The sequence below is a fragment of the Ambystoma mexicanum genome, chromosome 9, assembly GCF_040938575.1.
Source record: "Ambystoma mexicanum isolate Mex_15411 chromosome 9, UKY_AmexF1_1, whole genome shotgun sequence".
NCBI lineage: Eukaryota > Metazoa > Chordata > Amphibia > Caudata > Ambystomatidae > Ambystoma > Ambystoma mexicanum.
The window spans coordinates 593,161,288-593,181,021 of NC_090931.1; the positions used below are offsets into that span (position 1 = coordinate 593,161,288).

The window sequence follows — 19,734 nt, forward strand, 5'->3', positions numbered from 1 at the left end:
AGTCCCATAGGACTCAATGGGAATGGGGATTTACACCATTCCGCCTCAGTGATTCCCGGAAAACCAGGGTTGTAATGCCCCGGTAATTCCGGGAATCACGGAGGCGGAATGGTAATAAGAGTCCGGCGGTAACCAGGTGGTTTTACCGCCGGACACGTAATGAGGCCCAATGTCTTTAATGACTTGGGGTTCCCTTCCCCAAGCTTGAGTACTTCCAAGTTCAAAACATAACGAGGGAAAAAAAATAATTCTTCAATTGTCTCGGGGCTTCCCTTTCCCAAGCTTCAATTCCTTCAATAACACAAAATAATCAAGATTCCACTTTGATCGTCCTCTTAGAGTTCCCTTCCTCAAGCTCAGGCCCCACTTGAGTTTCTAAACATGTTTTCAGTTTGTCTTTGCTCCTCCTATGCGTGACCACTCCAAGCTTTAACCCCTCTTTATTTCTTGCTCTCCCTTCTCTTAACCTTTCTTGTTCTGCTCTGTTATCGAGTTTTCTCGTGCCCACCCTCGCCTTTCTTTCTCCTGCACACTTGCACCTTCTTTGTCCTTCTTGTGCACCTGGCACTTTCCTCAGCTTTCCTGTGCACACTTGCACTGTCTTTACCTTCCGTGCCCACTAGCACCATTTCCAGCTTTCCCTTGCACACTTTCCAATCTGCACCGATTGCTTGCACCCTTCTCTCTCGTTTCGGGTCAATTGTGCCCTCTTTATTACAGTACTTTCACTTCACGCCCCTTCTGCTCTCTGCCGTTAATCTTTTCCGCTCCGTGCTGCTTTATGCATTCCTTTCGCCCGCTCCTCTTCAGTCAGCAGCATGCTCACGAGTCTCTCTCTCTTTCTTACATTCACAAGACTCACCAGGGCAGAAGGGCGTTGACAAGTGGTGCCCTTCTGGTTGTGCGGGTCTGAGGTCAGGGTCTCACCACCTGCCTCTCGGGTACCCTTGGGGCTGGCACAGGTCCCAAGGGAGCAAGCAATGTTCAGACCGGCAATAGCCTGCAGGGTCCTTCGCTCCGGCTACTTGGAGACACGGCTCCCTAGCCACGCTGCAGCACCTCACAAACACCAGGCCAGCATCTCAGCACGCATTTCTCCTCTTGCCTGTAGATCTGCTGTTCTCTGCTCTTCTTTGGACAAGACAACGTCCCCAGCTCGATCTTTCACCTGTGTAGACCGACGCCTTTTATAGTTGGAAAAACAGTTAAGTGGAGTTGGTTGCGAGTGATAATTAGTAAATGCCTGACTCTATCAGTGGGACTGGTTAAGTTCTTTTGTTATTGTTATTGTTATTTTGCACTTATATAGCGCCTTATATACCATTGGTATGGTCTGAAGGCGCTGGTAGGTTGAACGCCCTTGGGAAACGAAGTTCAGATCAGTAGAGAGAGTAGGGGGAGTCAAAAAGGTGCGTGTGTGCACCGGATATGTGTGCAGCTCGTGCGGTACGCGTGTAATAGCTGATTCTTATCGGTAGGTGTGGTGGTTGAGGGATCAGGAGAATGTGTTCGTTCTGGCAGGATTAATCCGGAACGGATGTGGCTGCGTTAGGCCTGGGGAAAACGCCTGGCTGAGGGTGTGAGACCAGCAGTGTTTACATAGAATGATGTGGAGTAAGCGGCGGATGTTCGTATGAGAACAGTTATACCGAATGGTGTCATAGTATCTCTGTGTTCTAGTTGAGTGGTGATGTAAAGGAGAGAGTAAGCGTGGGGTGTGGTATGACTGGTTATATGCTCTTTGAGTGTGCAAACTTCTAAATGCAACTTTCCCAGATAGGGTACTGGGCGAACTTCTAAGTTCTATTTTCCACAGAGAGGCAACTAGGCAAACTTTTAAGTACAATTTTCCATACAGAGGCTATAGGGAACATTTCTAAATTCACTTTTATCAACGAGGCTACTGGGCACACTTCTAAGTGTAATTCTCGCAGAAGTTATTGGGTACACTTCTAAATGCAATTTTCGCAGGGCGTCTACTGGGCACATTTCTAAATTCAATTTTCCAGAGAGGTTATTGGGCGAACTTCTAAATGCAACTTTCCAGAGTGTCTATTGGATACATTTCTATAATCAACTTTCACAGATGCTATTGGTAGCACTTCTAAATGCAGCTTTCACAGCGTGGCTAATGGGCACACTTCAAATGCGGCTTTCACAGAGGATATTGGGCCCATATCTAAATTCAGTTTTCCACAGAGAGGCTACTGGGCGCACTATTAAGATCCATTTTCAGCGAGGCTATTGGGAATACTTCTAAATTCAATTTTCCAGCGGGGCTATTGGGAACACTTCTAAATTCAATTTACCAGGCTATTGGGCACACTTCTAAATGTAACTCTTACAGAGGCTAATGGGTACACTTCTAAATTTCACAGAGGGTTATTGGGCACACTTCTAAATGCAACTTTCAGCGAGTGGTTATTGGGAACACTACTAAATTCATAGCGAGGTTATTGGGCACACTTCTAAATGCAACTTTCCAGAGTGTCTATTGGGTACATTTCAAATGCAACTTTCCAGAATGTCTATTGGGCGCACTTCTAAATGCAATTTTCACAGAGTGGCTATTGGTCACACTTCTAAATGTAACTCTCGCAGAGGCTAATGGGTACACCTCTAAATTTCACAGAGTGGTTATTGGGAACACTACTAAATTCACAGCGAGGTTATTGGGCACACTTCTAAATGCAACTTTCCCGAGTGTTTATTGGGTACATTTCTAAATGCAGCTTTCCAGAGTGTCTATTGGGCACACTTCTAAATTCAATTTACCAGAGAGGCTATTGGGCACATTTCTAAAATTCACGGAGAGGCTATTAGGTACACTTCTAAATGAAACTTTCACAGAGGATCTTGGGCACACTTCTAAATTCAATTTACCAGAGAGGCTATTGGGCACATTTCTAAAATTCACGGAGAGGCTATTGGGCACATTTCTAAGCTTGATGGAGAGGCTGTAGGGCACACTTTCTAAATGCAACTTTCACATGCTAACCTTCACAGTTCCATCTAGATGCGGCGCAGGCCAATATTCACAATTCCATCAAGAGTGGACATGCCAACGTTCACAATTCCATCCAAGAGTGGACATGTCAACCTTCACAGTCCCATCAAGTGAGGGCATGCTAACATTCACAATTCTATCTAAGAGTGGACATGCGAACCTTCACAGTTCTATTCAAGTATGGGCATGCTAACTTTCACAATTCCGTCTAGGGGTGGACATGCTAACTTTCACAGTTCTATCTAAGAGTGGACATGCTAACTTTCACAGTTCTTTCTAAGAGTGGACATGCTAACTTTCACAATTCCGTCTAGGGGTGGACATGCTAACTTTCACAGTTCTTTCTAAGAGTGGACATGCTAACTTTCACAATTCCGTCTAGGGGTGGACATGCTAACTTTCACAGTTCTTTCTAAGAGTGGACATGCTAACTTTCACAGTTCTTTCTAAGAGTGGACATGCTAACTTTCACAGTTCTATCTAAGAGTGGACATGCTAACTTTCACAGTTCTATCTAAGAGTGGACATGCTAACTTTCACAGTTCTTTCTAAGTGTGGACATGCTAACTTTCACAGTTCTTTCTAAGTGTGGACATGCTAACTTTCACAGTTCTTTCTAAGAGTGGACATGCTAACTTTCACAGTTCTTTCTAAGAGTGGACATGCTAACTTTCACAGTTCCGTCTAGGGGTGGACATGCTAACTTTCACAGTTCCGTCTAGGGGTGGACATGCTAACTTTCACAGTTCCGTCTAGGGGTGGACATGCTAACTTTCACAGTTCTATCTAAGAGTGGACATGCTAACTTTCACAGTTCTTTCTAAGAGTGGACATGCTAACTTTCACAATTCCGTCTAGGGGTGGACATGCTAACTTTCACAGTTCTTTCTAAGAGTGGACATGCTAACTTTCACAGTTCTTTCTAAGAGTGGACATGCTAACTTTCACAATTCCGTCTAGGGGTGGACATGCTAACTTTCACAGTTCTTTCTAAGAGTGGACATGCTAACTTTCACAATTCTTTCTAAGAGTGGACATGCTAACTTTCACAGTTCTTTCTAAGTGTGGACATGCTAACTTTCACAGTTCTTTCTAAGTGTGGACATGCTAACTTTCACAGTTCTATCTAAGAGTGGACATGCTAACTTTCACAGTTCTTTCTAAGAGTGGACATGCTAACTTTCACAGTTCTTTCTAAGTGTGGACATGCTAACTTTCACAGTTCTATCTAAGAGTGGACATGCTAACTTTCACAGTTCTTTCTAAGAGTGGACATGCTAACTTTCACAGTTCTTTCCAAGAGTGGACATGCTAACTTTCACAGTTCTTTCTAAGAGTGGACATGCTAACTTTCACAATTCTTTCTAAGAGTGGACATGCTAACTTTCACAGTTCTTTCTAAGTGTGGACATGCTAACTTTCACAGTTCTTTCTAAGTGTGGACATGCTAACTTTCACAGTTCTTTCTAAGTGTGGACATGCTAACTTTCACAGTTCTATCTAAGAGTGGACATGCTAACTTTCACAGTTCTTTCTAAGAGTGGACATGCTAACTTTCACAGTTCTTTCTAAGTGTGGACATGCTAACTTTCACAGTTCTATCTAAGTGTGGACATGCTAACTTTCACAGTTCTTTCTAAGAGTGGACATGCTAACTTTCACAGTTCTTTCTAAGAGTGGACATGCTAACATTATGGCAGTCTATGTTATTTGGAGGTAAAATAGAGTGGCATGGGCTTTCTGGAGTGGAGTGAATGCTCTACTCCTCCACCCATACCACACTCACGGTTTTGGTGGTGTCTGTTAGTTGCTGGCTTCATTGGCTTCCCCTGCTGACACCTGCAGACACATCTTGGAGCCGCCTCTGTTGGAGCCGCCCTTGGCCTTGGGGCCCTTAGCCGATGGGGCTGCCGGGCAGGGGCTGCCCTGGGGGGATTGGCTATGAATGGAAGTCCGCTTGATGTGACCAATGGGAGGCGGATGGCGGGAGCTAAAATCAGGGCCCAGAAGGGTCTTGACTGTGCTGCACTCACCTCGAGGCGTCCAGGTGGAAAGTGGCGCTCGAGGTGAGTTGCAGGGGCGTACTTCCTACACAGGAATGCTAGTGGCCTATCAGGGGAGGGGGCGGGCTGGGAGGCGGGAGGAGGGTCGGGAAGGGGAAGAGAGAGCGCGAGGGCCGGGACAAGCGACGGTGCACGCAGGTGCAGGGGGCCTATGCAGGGGCCGGATGGAGCTAAAATCAGGGCCCAGAAGGGTCTTGACTGTGCTGCACTCACCTCGAGGCGTCCAGGTGGAAAGTGGCGCTCGAGGTGAGTTGCAGGGGCCTACTTCCTACACAGGAATGCTAGTGGCCTATCAGGGGAGGGGGCGGGCTGGGAGGCGGGAGGAGGGTCGGGAAGGGGAAGAGAGAGCGCGAGGGCCGGGACAAGCGACGGTGCACGCAGGTGCAGGGGGCCTATGCAGGGGCCGGATGGAGCTAAAATCAGGGCCCAGAAGGGTCTTGACTGTGCTGCACTCACCTCGAGGCGTCGGCACTCGAGGTGAGTTGCAGGGGCCTACTTCCTACACAGGAATGCTAGTGGCCTATCAGGGGAGGGGGCGGGCTGGGAGGCGGGAGGAGGGTCGGGAAGGGGAAGAGAGAGCGCGAGGGCCGGGACAAGCGACGGTGCACGCAGGTGCAGGGGGCCTATGCAGGGGCCGGATGGAGCTAAAATCGGGGCCCAGAAGGGTCTTGACTGTGCTGCACTCACCTCGAGGCGTCCAGGTGGAAAGTGGCGCTCGAGGTGAGTTGCAGGGGCCTACTTCCTACACAGGAATGCTAGTGGCCTATCAGGGGAGGGGGCGGGCTGGGAGGCGGGAGGAGGGTCGGGAAGGGGAAGAGAGAGCGCGAGGGCCGGGACAAGCGACGGTGCACGCAGGTGCAGGGGGCCTATGCAGGGGCCGGATGGAGCTAAAATCAGGGCCCAGAAGGGTCTTGACTGTGCTGCACTCACCTCGAGGCGTCCAGGTGGAAAGTTGGTTCTATAGTTGGTTACCCTTACTTTTACGCCCTGTCCCCTTTCCTCCATACTGTGGGCGTCCCTCGTGAGGGACGGGAGACAGAACCTTTTTCCCCCCTTTAAATTTAGAGGCATGTGGGGGCGCGGCCCTGGGAGCATGAGGTCGCCTGACTCTGCCCACCGACACCACACCTCAGTCCTCTTTTCCTCGTTGACCGGAACGCGCCGAATTCACCAGCGCTCCTGGGTTTGGCTTCGACCATGTTAATACCACGCACTCTTCCCCGGATATTCTTCTATCTGTGTATATTTCTTTTCAATAGGTACTTGGTCCTCCGACGCCAAGCTCCTCCCCGGCGCATGTCGATTTCAGTGGGCTTCAGCAGGTGTCAAACCTGCGAGGGGCTCTTCCCTACAACCGACCGCCATGCCCTTTGCCTCTGCTGCCTTGGCCCCGACCACAGCTGGCAAGGTTGTTCCGCGTGCGACGCATTGACTCCACGGGCACTGAGGAACAGGCTAGCTAGGTGGAGGGAGCTCTTCCAGAAGTCACCTCCGGAGGACCTAAAGGACTTTGTCGAGCATTGCTCGAGGCCGAAGGAAAGGGCTCTATTCACCATCGCACCCAGTAAGGGCGACTCCTTCCCAAGGAAGCGCTTGACCGGGAGGAGCCTGTCTGGTTCTAGTACCAGCACACGTACTGAGGCTAGTCCAGCTACCGAGTGGTCTCCAGATCCTTCCGTTGTCAGTGCTGAGGGACCGCAAGGTTCTTTTACCGGGGTTACTCCCGAGGGGCAACGTCCTAGTACCGGCATCATGTCCGAGGGGGCGCCTTCACGCAGCACTACCGGCAGCTCTGCCGAGGGCAATACGCTTCAAGGTCACAGCCTGAGGTGCGGGATAGTCCTTTTGTTCCAACACCAAGCATCTTGGACGGGGCTGGTTCCAGCGAGCCAGGTACCACGACTTCGGCATAAAGGACACAGCATCGACAAAATGGCCACCGCACCAGACAAGATGGCCGCTCATCTAAAACCCCCTCTCGCGGAGCGGTTGGAGGAAAGAGTCATGAGGTGGGACTGGTGCCAACCAGGTGTGTGGCCTACAGTTTATCCATCAGCAGCGCAGGGTAGATTTACCCTGCACCCCAGGCACAGTGTACCCCGGCCCCAGCTGCCCTTGGCCACTTCAAACGGGTTCTTCAAAAGGTTCCTAGGGCTGATGCGAACTCCCCAGATGGGGGGGCATCCTCCGGGATGCCATCAGGGACATGCTCCCTCAGGTCACCCACCGGCACCTATAGTCATTCCTCTGATGGCTCTGGTGCCACATACCCCAGCGCAGACGCTGCTGCCCCAGCCGGCTCCTCAGATTCCTGATTCCCTGCCTCCCACAGTACAGGCGGTTCCACACCAGCCTCTGCAGCAGCCACCGTCTCCGGTCTCAACTCTGCAGCCCACAGCGCCCAGCACTCCTCCACCAGCTCTGGACCCCTGCCCCCCATCCCCTCTCCCCCCAATGAGTCTGGCGGACACGGACGAGGAGGAGGAACCCGACACGCCATCTTCAGCCAGGGCGTCCATGAACGCCTTGCAGGTTTGACAGAGTATTTGGGCCTTCCGCAGACTGAGGTAGAGCAGCCCGAGGAGAGGGTCTTAGCAGAAGTCCTCACCCTAAAACCCCCCTACCAAAACTGGGATCCCGAAGCAAAAAGGCTTAGTTGCCCTTGCCAAGAAGGGGTGGCTCAAGCCGCTCTCGGCTCAGCCAGTCAATCGGCGCCTTGACACCAAGTACAGGCAGATGGAAGGGGACTCACTCTTGCTTTCAGCGCATCCTTAATCGCACTCTTCTGTGATAGCTGCAGCGTCACTCTATTCCAAGCCTCAGTCGTCTTCGGCCACCTCGTCCTCGATGCTGCTAGGCAACGATAAGATCTTGGAGGCATACGGGAAGAAGCTGTACTCAAAAGCCTCCTTGATATTGATATTTTATTTCTATCGCGCTCGTACACAAGTGATTCAGAACGCGCCAGTGCATGGGAGAGGGAAGGGGAAAAGTGCATGGAAGGGGGAGAAGTGAAAAGTGCGAAGCAAAGGAGAAATAGATAAATAATAAAGGCAACAAACCCTGGTAGTGCAGCCAGCAATTGGCAAGTGCTAGGTTTAACTCAGCAGACGGGGTAGGTCTGATAAGTGCAGGAAGAAAAGGGGGAGGGGGGCTGTATGCGTACGGATACAGACCGCAGTGCAAGGGGTGGCCTGGAGGCAGTGCGGGAGGGTGAGCAGGTACCTGGGCCCGCAGAGGGTGGCCAGGAGCGCACAGTACCAAGAGAACAGATCAGCAGGGGTGAGGTGGAGCCAAGGCAGAAGAAACGAGGAAGGTCTTGAGGTGCTTCCGGAACCGGAGATGGTTCTCCTCAGGTTTTAGAGTGGCAGGGAGGCTGTTCCAGAGGGAGGTCCCAGCCGAAGACTGAGATCTACCCCCAGCTCAGTTCTTTGAAAAATGACTGAACCTGAGGGAGTTGGAGGAGCGAATAGGTCAAGAGGGGAGGTATTTGCAGAGGGATAGCTGAAGGTATTTTGGACCCCAGACCCAGAAAGCCTTGTGGACGATGCAGAGGGTTTTGAATTTAATCCTTGCATCCATTGGGAGCCAATGGAGGGATTTCAGAGCTGGAGAGGTACAATGCCAAGGCTTGAGACCAAGGACAAGTCTTGCAGATTAGTTGCAGAGGGCGGAGTAGAGGCAGGTAGATTTAGAAGGAGGCTGTTAGAATACTCCAACCTAGAGAAAACCAGAGCTCGGGAGACCATGAGCTTCTGGGGGAAGGAAAGGAAAGGCAGAGTACCTCTGAGGAGGTGCAGTAGGAGGTTTGACTTTTTAGAGACATCAAGGAAGGCCGGCCAGAGAGTGAGGGGAAAGGATGGTGAAGGTGTGCCGATGAGGAGGATCTCAGTCTTGCTGGCATTCAGACAAAGAGCATTGGCGGTACACCAATCTTGAATGGCAGTTATGCTATCAGAGATGAGCGAGGGAGAGGAGGTGGCCGAGGGCAGCCTGAAAATGAGTTGTCGTCAGCGTAGCACAGGAAACTTGAGCAGAAAATGGCAATGCAGTGGGCGAGAGTTGCCAGGTATTGGTTGAAAAGCCAGGGCACGAGGTTAGACCCCTCGGGAACACCACAGGTAGAGAGGATGATAGGAAGGACCCAAGTTGGACCTGGGAGGGTCGATCAGAGAGGAAAAAGGTCAGCAGGCCAGAGCCTGATCAGTGATACCCAGGTTATCGCAGAGACGGTTGAGCAGGGTGGTGTGGTTGACCGGGTTGAAGGCAGAAGAGAGATTGAGGAGGATGAGGACAGAGGGGAATGTTAGTCAAGGTTGGAGAGCAGATCTTGACGGGTGCTCAGGAGAGCAGTTTCCGTGCTTCTGGCAGCTCTAAGCCAGACTGGTGGTCATGGAGACAGCCAACAGAATTGGAATGAAGGTTAAGCTGAAAGATGGCCAACTTTTCCAGGCGTTTGCCCAAAAAGGGAGTAATGGAAATTGGGCGATAGTTAGCCGGACAAGAAGGATCAGCTGTGGGTTTCTTGAGAAGAGGATGCACAAGCGAGTGCTTCAGAGGGGAGGGGAGTATCCTGAGGCAAAGGAGTGGTTACAAAAATCAGCAAGGGCCGGAGCAAGGGTGTCAATGTGGTCCTTGATGGTTTTAGAGGAACAGGGATGAACCTGTTTTGACAAGGCTTTCCTAGATCGGACTTGTCGAGCAACATCGTCTGGGGAGAAAAGAGGAAAGGACGAGAAGGATGGTGGGAGGGGTAGCCAAAGGAGGGTCAACAAGCACAGATGGAGAGGGGAGGGCAGAGGAGGGGTGGGGGTGGAGAGACTGGACAGGATGTCCTGGTTTTTGAGATAAAGTGGAAGGCACGGGCATTGCAAAGAGCCTGGGAGCCAACAGGAGGGATAGAGACTGCAGCAGGGTTGGCCATCGCTTTGCAGATTTTAAAGAGTACGGCCGAGTTGTTAGAAGTCTCAGAGACATGAGCTTGAATGTGGACTCTTCTTGGGGAGGACAGAATCGGGATTGCCTTTGTAGCAGGCAGACGACAGGCAAGTTTGTCAGAGGATGAACCAGAAGCCCTCCATTTCCTCTGAGCCAGTGTAGCTAGGTCGGAGTCATACCTGGAATTGCACTTGGCTTTGGACTTCAAACGGATTCTCATGACCGGGGCAAGAGCATCAAGAGTATCAGAAATTGAAGAGTAGATCAGAGACAGGCCAGTCTCAGGATGTGAGACAGCCAGAGGTGTGTTGGGGGAGGGGGAGTGGGAAATGTGGCGGCAAAAGCCTTAACTGACACACGCTTCATGGGCCGGATGTCCGAGAAGGTAGGTGGCAGTGTTGGGGTAGGCTTGGCTTCAGGGGCAGAGAGGGAGGGAGGGAGGGAGAGATGAGATGAGAGAGGAGGGAGTGATCGCTCCAGGAGAGAGGAGTGGTCAGAGGGATGAGAGGGGGCGGTCAGAGGAGATCAAGACATTGAGTGTGTGCCCTGCAGGGTGAGTCTGGCCAGAGGGGAGGATGGACCGTGAGAGGGAGTCGCAGAGGTCACGGAAGAGTACAGAGGAGAGGAACAAGGAGAGTCTAAATGTATATTAAGGTCACGGAAGAGGAGGAGGAGGAAGAGGAAGAGGAGTCTGCCGACTGCCGACTCCGAGAGAAATGAGGTGATTTGACCAGGAGGCCAGTAGATTGTAGCCACAGTAAGAGAATGGGTAGGCGAGACATGTGGCAGGCCAACACAGATGCCATGCTGGCAGCCGCTAACCACAGGCTCTGGCAGGAAAGTGCAGACTTCATCCCAGAACTTCCGGCACAGAGCCAAGCGTGTTTCAAGGCGGGACTAGGAGAATCCAGGCTGGTAGCGCAGGACATTATGGATTGCACCGCGGCCCACATTGATACCTCTGCCTGGCCATCTGCATTGCCATGGACATGAGAAGGACGGCCTTGCTCCGGGCTACTAAGTTTAATCCTGATGTCCAGGAACGCATATTGGATCTTCCCTTCGTGGGCAGTACCCTCTCCACTCCACCACCGATGAGGAATTGGATAAAAAGAACAGCTCGCAAACCACAAAGTATCTATTCTTACAAAGGCCATGCCAAGGCCTACACCCAATCGCAGCAGCGCCCCGACATTGGGCTGGCGTTTGGCGGGTTTCGAGGCTTCCAAGAACGGAGGTCCAGATAACCGGACCGTACTCGGTCATCATCGGAGGAAACAACAAAAAGGGGAGGGGTGGGGGGGGGGGGGCAAGGGGTCTTTCCAATTCCCCTCCTCCGCAACATTCTCAGAGGGGAAAAAAGGCATGACACACCCCTTCGGCTCCACATGTCTCCGATGGGAGGTAGGCTTGCCTTTCACATGCAATTTTGGCACCAGAATATTTTGGACCCCTGGATCCTCTCTGTAGTCTCACAGGGTACCGCCTACCGGTACCTTCCTCTCCTCCCCTCAGATTGGGACAGCAACTCTGCTGGCAGAGATCCGATCGTTCGTCAAGAGCCAAGCTGGGGAAGCAGTCCCAACCTCCCTGCGAGGCTTGGGCTTTTATTCCAGGATTTTAGCCATACAGAAGAACCACCAGGCTAGCCTGAGAGTTGTGTTGGACCTTTCAACCCCCAATCTCTTCCCTCCCTCTGCAAAAATTCAAGATTGTTACGGCAGCCTTTATTGCGGAAACAATGGACAGGGGAGACTGGATGTGCACCCTGGATCTGAAGGACGCTTACCTAGATGTCCCGATTTGGCAGCCGCGTCGTTCCTTACTGCGCTACAGGATCATGGACTTCCATTTCCAATGCAAGGTGCTACCCTTCGGCCTCAACTCAGCTCCCAGGGTTTTTACCAGGTTGATGAATGCAGTGGCATCCCTCCTCAGGGCCCAGGGCCACCACGTCTACCCATACCTGGACGACTGGCTCGTCTGGGCCACCTCTCTGAAAGCATTTCAGCATACTGCCTCCGCACTCATGAACACACTTCATGACCTGGGGTTCACTGTCAATCTCAAGAATTCTCAGCTGCAGCCCACGCAGAGCCTGACATTCTTGGGCCTCATCCGGGACACAAGCTCTGTGAGAGTCTTTCCCTCAGAGGACAAGATTGCGGCATTCAAGAGAGCTACAGCTTACTTCCTCTCCAGGCCCATGACCTCGGCCTAGTGGTACCAACAACCTACTGGGGCTAATGGCAGCAGTCCTATTGGCCGTGCCCCACACAAGACTCGGGATGCAGAGATTACACTGCATTTCGCAAGCCTCATGGAATCTGGAGAAGGGCTCCCAAGAGGACCCAGTCAACATTCCTCCCTTTCTCCTCTCAGACCTCCACTGGTGGTCCGCGGACTTCAACCTGAGGCAGAGCAAGCCCTTCCGGCAGCAGGCCCCTCGGGTCACAGATACTACAGACTCTTCCCTGTAGGGCTGGGGAGCCACCCTGGACAGCCACAGCGTCCATGGAGTGTGGACTCGGCAGGAGTCCCACATCAATTGGCTGGAATTGAAGGCCATATGGTTGGCTCTCAAGGCCTTTCTCCCTCTTATTGAGAGCAAGACAGTTCTTATCCAGACAGACAATGCCACCAGCATGTACTATGTCAACAAGCACAGGGACACCAGATCCTAACCGCTGTGCAACAGAGCAGTCAGCATGTGTGAATGGACTCTGGAGAACGACATTTACACCTCCCGAGGAAATCCAACCTGGAAGCGGACAGGCTCAGCAGACTGGGGGTGGACAATTACGAGTGACAATTGAACCACCTGGTACTGAAGGAGATCTTCCTCAGGTGGGGGCTTCGCCAGGTGGATCTTTTTGCCTCCCGGGACAACAGGAAATGCCAACAGTTCGCCTCCTGGCAGGGGCAGGGCTTTGGCTCCCTGGGCAACACATTCCAGATCCAATGGAACCTCATGGCGGCAAATGCCTTTCCACCCACACCCCTAGTTCACAGGGTGATCTGCAAGATAAAGCAATCTCGGCACCGCAGCATCATTTTGATAGCTCCCTGGTGGCCGGCCGGACTGTGGCTCTCTGAGCTCCTCAGCCTTTCAGGCAGACCACCCATTCACATACTTCTGGGCTCAGCTCCTCTCCTGGCCCGGTAGGGTACTCCACCCTGCTCCTCACAAGCTAGCCCTCGCAGTGTGGTTCCTCAGCAGGTCACACTGAAACACTTAAGCCAATCTCAGACTAACCTAGAGATCACCCATGGCGCTAGGAGCAAGGCTACTAGGAGCCAATATAAGTGTAAATGTCTAGATTCTGTCATTGGGCCGACTGTAGGGAGATCGACCCTCTTAAGTGCACCTTGAACGACGTGCTCTCCTTTTCTGCACACCTCGCCCACTCCGGCGTGCAGGTGGATACATGCTGCACCTATCTGTCAGCCATAGGGGCTTACAGGAACTCGGAGGAGGGCCTCTTCTTCTCCTCCTCCAACCCAGTGGTCAAGCGACATCTGGCTGGCCTCCACTTGCTTTACCCCCTCATGAAGAAGCCACACCCGGTGTGGGACCTTAATGTTGTGTTGGGCGCCTTGGACACAAACCGTTTGAGCCTATGGCGTCGGCGGACATCGCGCTGGTCACCATAAGACAGCTCTGCTCATGGGCCTCACCTCAGCTTGCAGAGTCAGAGTGATCCAGCTCTGGTGGAATCAGAACCATACACCACTTTTCACAGGGACAAGGTCGTCCTGCGGACGCACCCTGTGTTCCTACCCAAGTTGACCTCCTCCTTCCATCTCAACAAGGAAATAGTCTTACCCACTTTCTTCGTCGACCCCAAGGGTCTTGCACCGTCTGGATGTCAGACACGCACTCAAATACTATTTGCACAGGATCAAGGACTTCCACAAGTTGGATGCCTTATTTGCCACTTTCGGTGGGTCAAGGCCCGGTTATCCGGCCTCCATAGCAAGGTGGGTGGTTGCGGCCATCAAGGAGGCCTATGAGGGGCAGCACAAACCAGTGCCAGGTAACTTACATGCCCATGCTGTCAGAGCCAGAGCCAGGGCCACGGCCATCGCGTTCCAACGACATGTGCTGTGGCAGGTCATCAGCAGGGCGGCTACCTGGGCCACCATTTCGGCTTTCTGTAAGCACTACTGTTTGGACAGAAGTTGCATTTGGGCAGGCGGTTCGAAGAAACCGGTTTTCTTAAGGAGGGGGCTCTTCTCCACCATGGGGCTACATTCACTTGTAATCGCCCATACAGTATGAAGGAAAGTGGATGGGACACAAGAGTAATTAATAGCTACTCACTGTTGTGACTAACGTACTCTTAGTCCATAGTCCCCTTTCCTCCATACATCCTCCATCCCCCTCCCACCCCTTAATAATACTGGTGTCATTAGGCAATGTTAAATATTGTTGACGCGTCAGTAGGGACTGAGGGGTGGCGCCAGTCGGCAGAGTCGGGCGAATGCGTGCTCCTAGGGCCACGCCTCTAAATTTAAACGGGAGAAGATTTTTTTCTGGTGAACAATGTTCCATCGCCCGTCCCTCGCGAGGGAAGGATGCCCATACAGTATGGAGGAAAGGGGACTATGGATTATGAGTACGTTGGTCACTACGGTCAGTAACTATTAATTTCTCCATGTTTCTATGGGTAATCGTGACTGCTCCCAGTTTCCTCTTCCTCGTCTCAGTATTGGTTGGAAATGGGGAATGGGTTTTGGAGGATAGATCTATTTTCCTGCTCTTCTGTCAGGAAATTGATAATGGGGAATGGACATGGGGAAATTCTGTAGGCTGGTTTTTCCCTCATGGGGATTGTTGTCCCCTTCCATATTTTTTGTGGGATTCCATGTGATTTAAATTGGTAAAGTATGAAGGGATGTTAACATCAGACTCCTGGCTTTGTTTTAGTTGGTTTTCTTCCTTCTGCTCCTTGGGCAATTGACTTTCTTCCCCCCCCCTTGGGTCATTGATGACTGAATTGGAATTAGGGAAATCTTGATTAGGGTGATGGGAGTCGCGTGTATCCCATGAAGGCGTCCGGCACTTCCTCCTCTTTTGTCGCCTTGTCAGAATACTGCGTCTCGCCTGCAGTATTCCCACAAAGGCAATCCCGGATTCCCATACCCAGGTGATCCTCCCTCGCTTGTCCACCCCCAGGGTTGGGATCCAAGAGCGATGGCCCTCCCCTGGCCATCTGAATAGAGGGCTCTCGGGGTCTTAATTGGAGAATACCCCTAGGTTTCTTATAATGCCTACTGTGACTAGTGTTCAAACATGGCCGTTCCACAAGGTTTTTCATTTGTCCCATGGACATTTTTTCTCTAATCCTTCTTCCGGACCTGTGAGGACAAGACAATCCTTATATTAACTTCCAGTACACGGGAAAGCTGAGACTTTTCACAGGAGCATCCATTCTCTAGGTCAGCTCGGAGTCCTGCAAAGAAGAGCCCTCAGAAGTGCCCCTGGATCACCTAGTGGCTTCCCAGCTCAGAGTTTGCAGATGTCGCCGTTCCGTGTTGAGGCCTGGAACTTGGGGGTCATCCACGGCTTGTGCTACATGACTCATCTCTGTCAAATGTTGTGTTTCCAGCATCACAGGTATCTGAGATAGGAGGGGGAAGTCCGACTGTGATTAAAATGTGCCCCCCGCGTCACCGTTAATCAGTGTCCATTGTCCAAAACAGCTTTCCTGCATCCAGCCCTGTGCTGAGAGGGGCCCTGCATCCAGTTCTTCTGCATTCTTTATCCTGAAGACCTTGCACTAGCATTTGTTGCCGACCGGAGAAGTGCTCGAACCTGCAAGCCCTGGTCATAAAGGACTGCAGCTGAAGGTGGGAAAGTGACCTTCGTCCCTCTTCAGAAGATCTGTCAAGTCCTAGGAAGAATCGAAGTACGGGGGGGGGGTTGTGACAGTGCTTAGCTGTAGCCCTAACTCCTTTTTTAAAGTTTGGTAACTTATAGAAACTTTTTTTTAACTGTTTAGCTTTGTCATTGCTTGCCCATGCAAGCATTCCGCAAATGGGGGACCTTTTTATTACCTAGCATAACTTGTTCTCTACCCCTTTGAACTCTTCAATGGACCCCAAAAGCCCTACTCTATTTTGTTTCGGCTCACAAAACTATGTTCACTTTGATGAATGTTTGGGCACAATACCCCATACATTTTCGGGATGTACTTTCAAAGTTAGTGTTGTATCTCTGTGTACCTGTAGTGCTGCATACTAATACTTAACTTCCTTTTCAGGGGTTTATGTATTTTGCCCTACTCCAGTGATTGTATATATGTATGATATGATATGGCGTTTATAACGTGCCTATACACAAGTGTTTCAAGGCGCGACGAGGCAAGGGAGGGGAAAACGGTGGAAGATAAGACAACGATCCTACTAGGCCAGGTGTCATTCAGATCACGCAAGTGCGAGGGTAGGGAGAAAGGCAAGAGTGCCAGGGGAAGGGAAAGGGGAAAGTGCAGTACATGGGAAAGAAGAATAAATACGATATATAAAACGGCCTGATGGTGGCAAGTGCAAGGTAAGAGCAGACATAAGTGCTGGTAAGGGGACTGAAGGGATACAGAACCAGTCCCCAAGTGCATGGGGTTGCCAGGGAGGCAGGGCAGGTGAGCAAAAGGCCCCAAGATTAGAAAGCGGGGCCAGGTAACCAGTGCAGAATCGGCAGGGAATTTCAGCAGGGGAGAGAGGCAGAGAAAGCAGAAGCAAAGAGGAAGGTTTTGAGATGTTTCCGGAACCGGAGATGGTTCTCCAAGTTTCAGGGAGTCAGGAAGGCTGTTCCAGAGGGAGGCCCCAGCCAAGGAGAGAGATCGACTACCAACTCGTTGCTTGGAGAAGCAGCTAACCCTGAGGGAGTTGGAGGCAGATGAGCGAAGAGCCCGAGAAGGAAGGTATTTAGGATGAGAGAGTTGAAGGTAATGCGGTCCCAGGCCCCAGAAGGCCTTGTGGATAATGCAGAGGGTTTTGAACTTAATCCTTGCAGCCACTGGGAGCCAGTGCAGAGATTTCAGTCCTGGAGAGATACGATCCCTGAGCTTCAGGCCAAGGACAAGTCCTACAGTCCTGTTTTGGATAAGTTGCAGAGGGCGGAGAGTAGAGATCATTTATTGAATCTATGTGATCACTGCGCCGCCCGTAATTCCGCCGATGAAAATGACTAAAATTACAGCGCAGTAATCAAATCACTTTTGCATGCCTTCCCGGCCCGCAATCCTCAAACCTGCAACCCCCAATTACCTTTACTGCAGCGCACTTCTGTGTGCACGTCCGACATCCTTGTACCCCCGCTGCGTCAGTTCCTTCCACTTATGTGGGTTGGTGCTGACGGCGAAGGGGCCCTTTTTGAAGTTTTTTTTTTCTTATCCGCTGCTTACCGTAATGTAAGCGGGAGAAACCCCCGACTCCTATTACTGCGTCCAAGGAGAGCAGGGGACACCCGGGTTAGGATTTGTGTACCTCGCTCAGGTGCAGTTTTAGTAATGTCGCCACAATTGTGGCAATATTTTGGTACGATTCCTCATTTATTTTGCCTTGTGTGATATTACATACTAGTAGTCATTTTTCATAGTGTTTTATGGCCATAAATAATAATTTGTATAACTGATTAAGTGTGTTCTTTGACTGTTCACTGTGTACTCATTGAGGACCCCTTACAGGCTCACCACCTCTTGAAACTTTGCCTTGACCACTCGCCTTGCTACTTTGAACTGGTTTGGCTACAGCTCCTAGAGTTGTCCCTGTCACTAAACTAGGTTGACTTACTATACATCTTTTTAAAGTAAGAAAACTGTGTAACAAAATGTGCAGTGTTATTTAATGCGGTAAGGTAACAGGAGAGGAAGCAATGGGAGAAAGTATACAGGCATGCTGGGGGCTGGGTGTGGAGGGAGGTGTAGGGTCCTTTTCGTATTGCATACCAAGTTCCATCTCCAGCCAACTCTTCACCCGCCCAAACTTCCTCCCACCAATTTTCACTTTAAGGCACTCTACTGAGTGAAGATGGGGTGGGGGGGGGGTTCAGGTTTCGCTCTTGGTAGCTGTTGGTGGCCATAACTAGGTTCATAGGAAGTAGCTCCCAGCAATTTCGATACCCTGCAGAGGCCGAAGCTGCACAAACATGGTTGATATTGCCTCCCAAAAAACTGCTTTGGCAGGATCCTCATTTTGCAATCGCACTGCGTCCTCCAACTTTAAGCACCTGCTGTTTAATGCAGGGATGCATGCTTCTTGGTTCGCTTCTCCCAACTACTATTGTGTCCCTTTGGAGTTGGAATGGGCCTACAACGTATCTGCGGGAACTACACTGCATGCCTTATATTCTGCAGATGAAAGGGTCAGTAAATCCAGCTCTTTATTTAAAAGGTGTCATAGGTTACTCCGTACATACCCTTTTTCTCTACCCCCTTAAAACATTTGAGATTGCCATTTCAACATACCATGTTCCTGGTGACCCCTGCCAGTTTGTTTTACAGAGCCATATAGTGTCTCTAAAATCAAACCATATAGGGCCATATGCAAAACGGATTTTTTTCAGCAGTCAGTGACTTCATCTAGCTTGGGCAGATTCTGATAATCTCTACCATCCCGTGCAGAGATTCTTTGGAACCTGCTGACTGTTGTCATGATTTTTAAAATCTGTGTTTTGTGTGCTGCACATTTTTCTGATTCACGCAGGCTACCTTTTGTACAACAATAGTGAAACATCAAGATTAGGGCAGGCCTCTACCGGCAGTAATCCCTGCTTTTATGTTGGCAATCAGTGGCAGACTGTTTGCTTGCCTTGGGAAAAGAACTGATTTAACACAGTGGGAATTAGTGTGCACAGCCCTGTTAGATGAGCAAAACCCTGAGGTCCCCTCCACGCCCCCCCTTTCACATCTCTTGTTTTGTGTTGATCTAAGCTCCGTTGTGTTGTGTTATAAAGGGATGGAACACATTGATTTGTGGCTTGCATCTGGCTAGCCTTCATGGTTGTGCCATAGATATTTGCAGCTCATTCATGCTTGGGGCTAAAGTGAGCACATTTATGTTGCACAAAAACCTGGCTTACCCGTGAACCAAGAAACGGGCAAAGGCCTATTAGCAGCTAATGAGATGGGTCTTTTTAACTCTTGTTCTCTTGAGTAAAATCAAAAAGCAGACATTTCTGTTTGTCCTCTCATTGCAGGACAGTCGATCTTTCTTTTTTTTTTTCTTCTTCAAATTCCTTCAAACGTGGTTATTTTCTAGTACAATTAACCCCTTTTTTTAATTATAAAAGCAAATGCCCTGTATGGTATGCAGTAATTTAGGGGTAATTCTTTAAAATAGATGAATTTCCAAACATGAGTGTCTTTCAATATTGCCACAACTCCTGTAATAGCATATTGCATCCCGTTCCCTTGCAGTGCATAAGAGGGACAGAGGGTGGGCTTACTATCCTCCAGTTAACCCCCAGGGCTAGCTTCTGACATTGCTCTGTTTAAGAGATTCTCTGCTTGCACGTGATATCCTACCCCTCTGTCTGAATTGTTTGCTGCAAGAAAATAACATTTGTTTCTGATCTGCAGGTTTGTGCAGCACCCCAAAAACTTTGGTCTTATTGCCTCGTACCTGGAAAGAAAGGTAAGACTTCTTGTCATGGAATCATTCTGTGCAGTTTTCATGGCGTTTGCATCTGCAGCTCAACTAAAGATTTGCTTTGTGGGGAGCAAT

General features: G+C 50.5%; 1 protein-coding gene across 7 annotated transcripts in view; it reads left to right on the top strand.

Moving 5' to 3' along the window:
- NCOR1 (nuclear receptor corepressor 1) overlaps positions 1 to 19,734 on the top strand; it is a 2,268,409-nt gene that overhangs the window by 443,445 nt on the left and 1,805,230 nt on the right. For all 7 annotated transcript variants that reach the window (XM_069615218.1, XM_069615220.1, XM_069615222.1 and 4 more), the window contains one exon: positions 19,590 to 19,644. In XM_069615218.1, the coding sequence (XP_069471319.1) occupies positions 19,590 to 19,644 (55 nt within the window). The remainder of the gene's footprint in view (positions 1 to 19,589; positions 19,645 to 19,734) is intronic.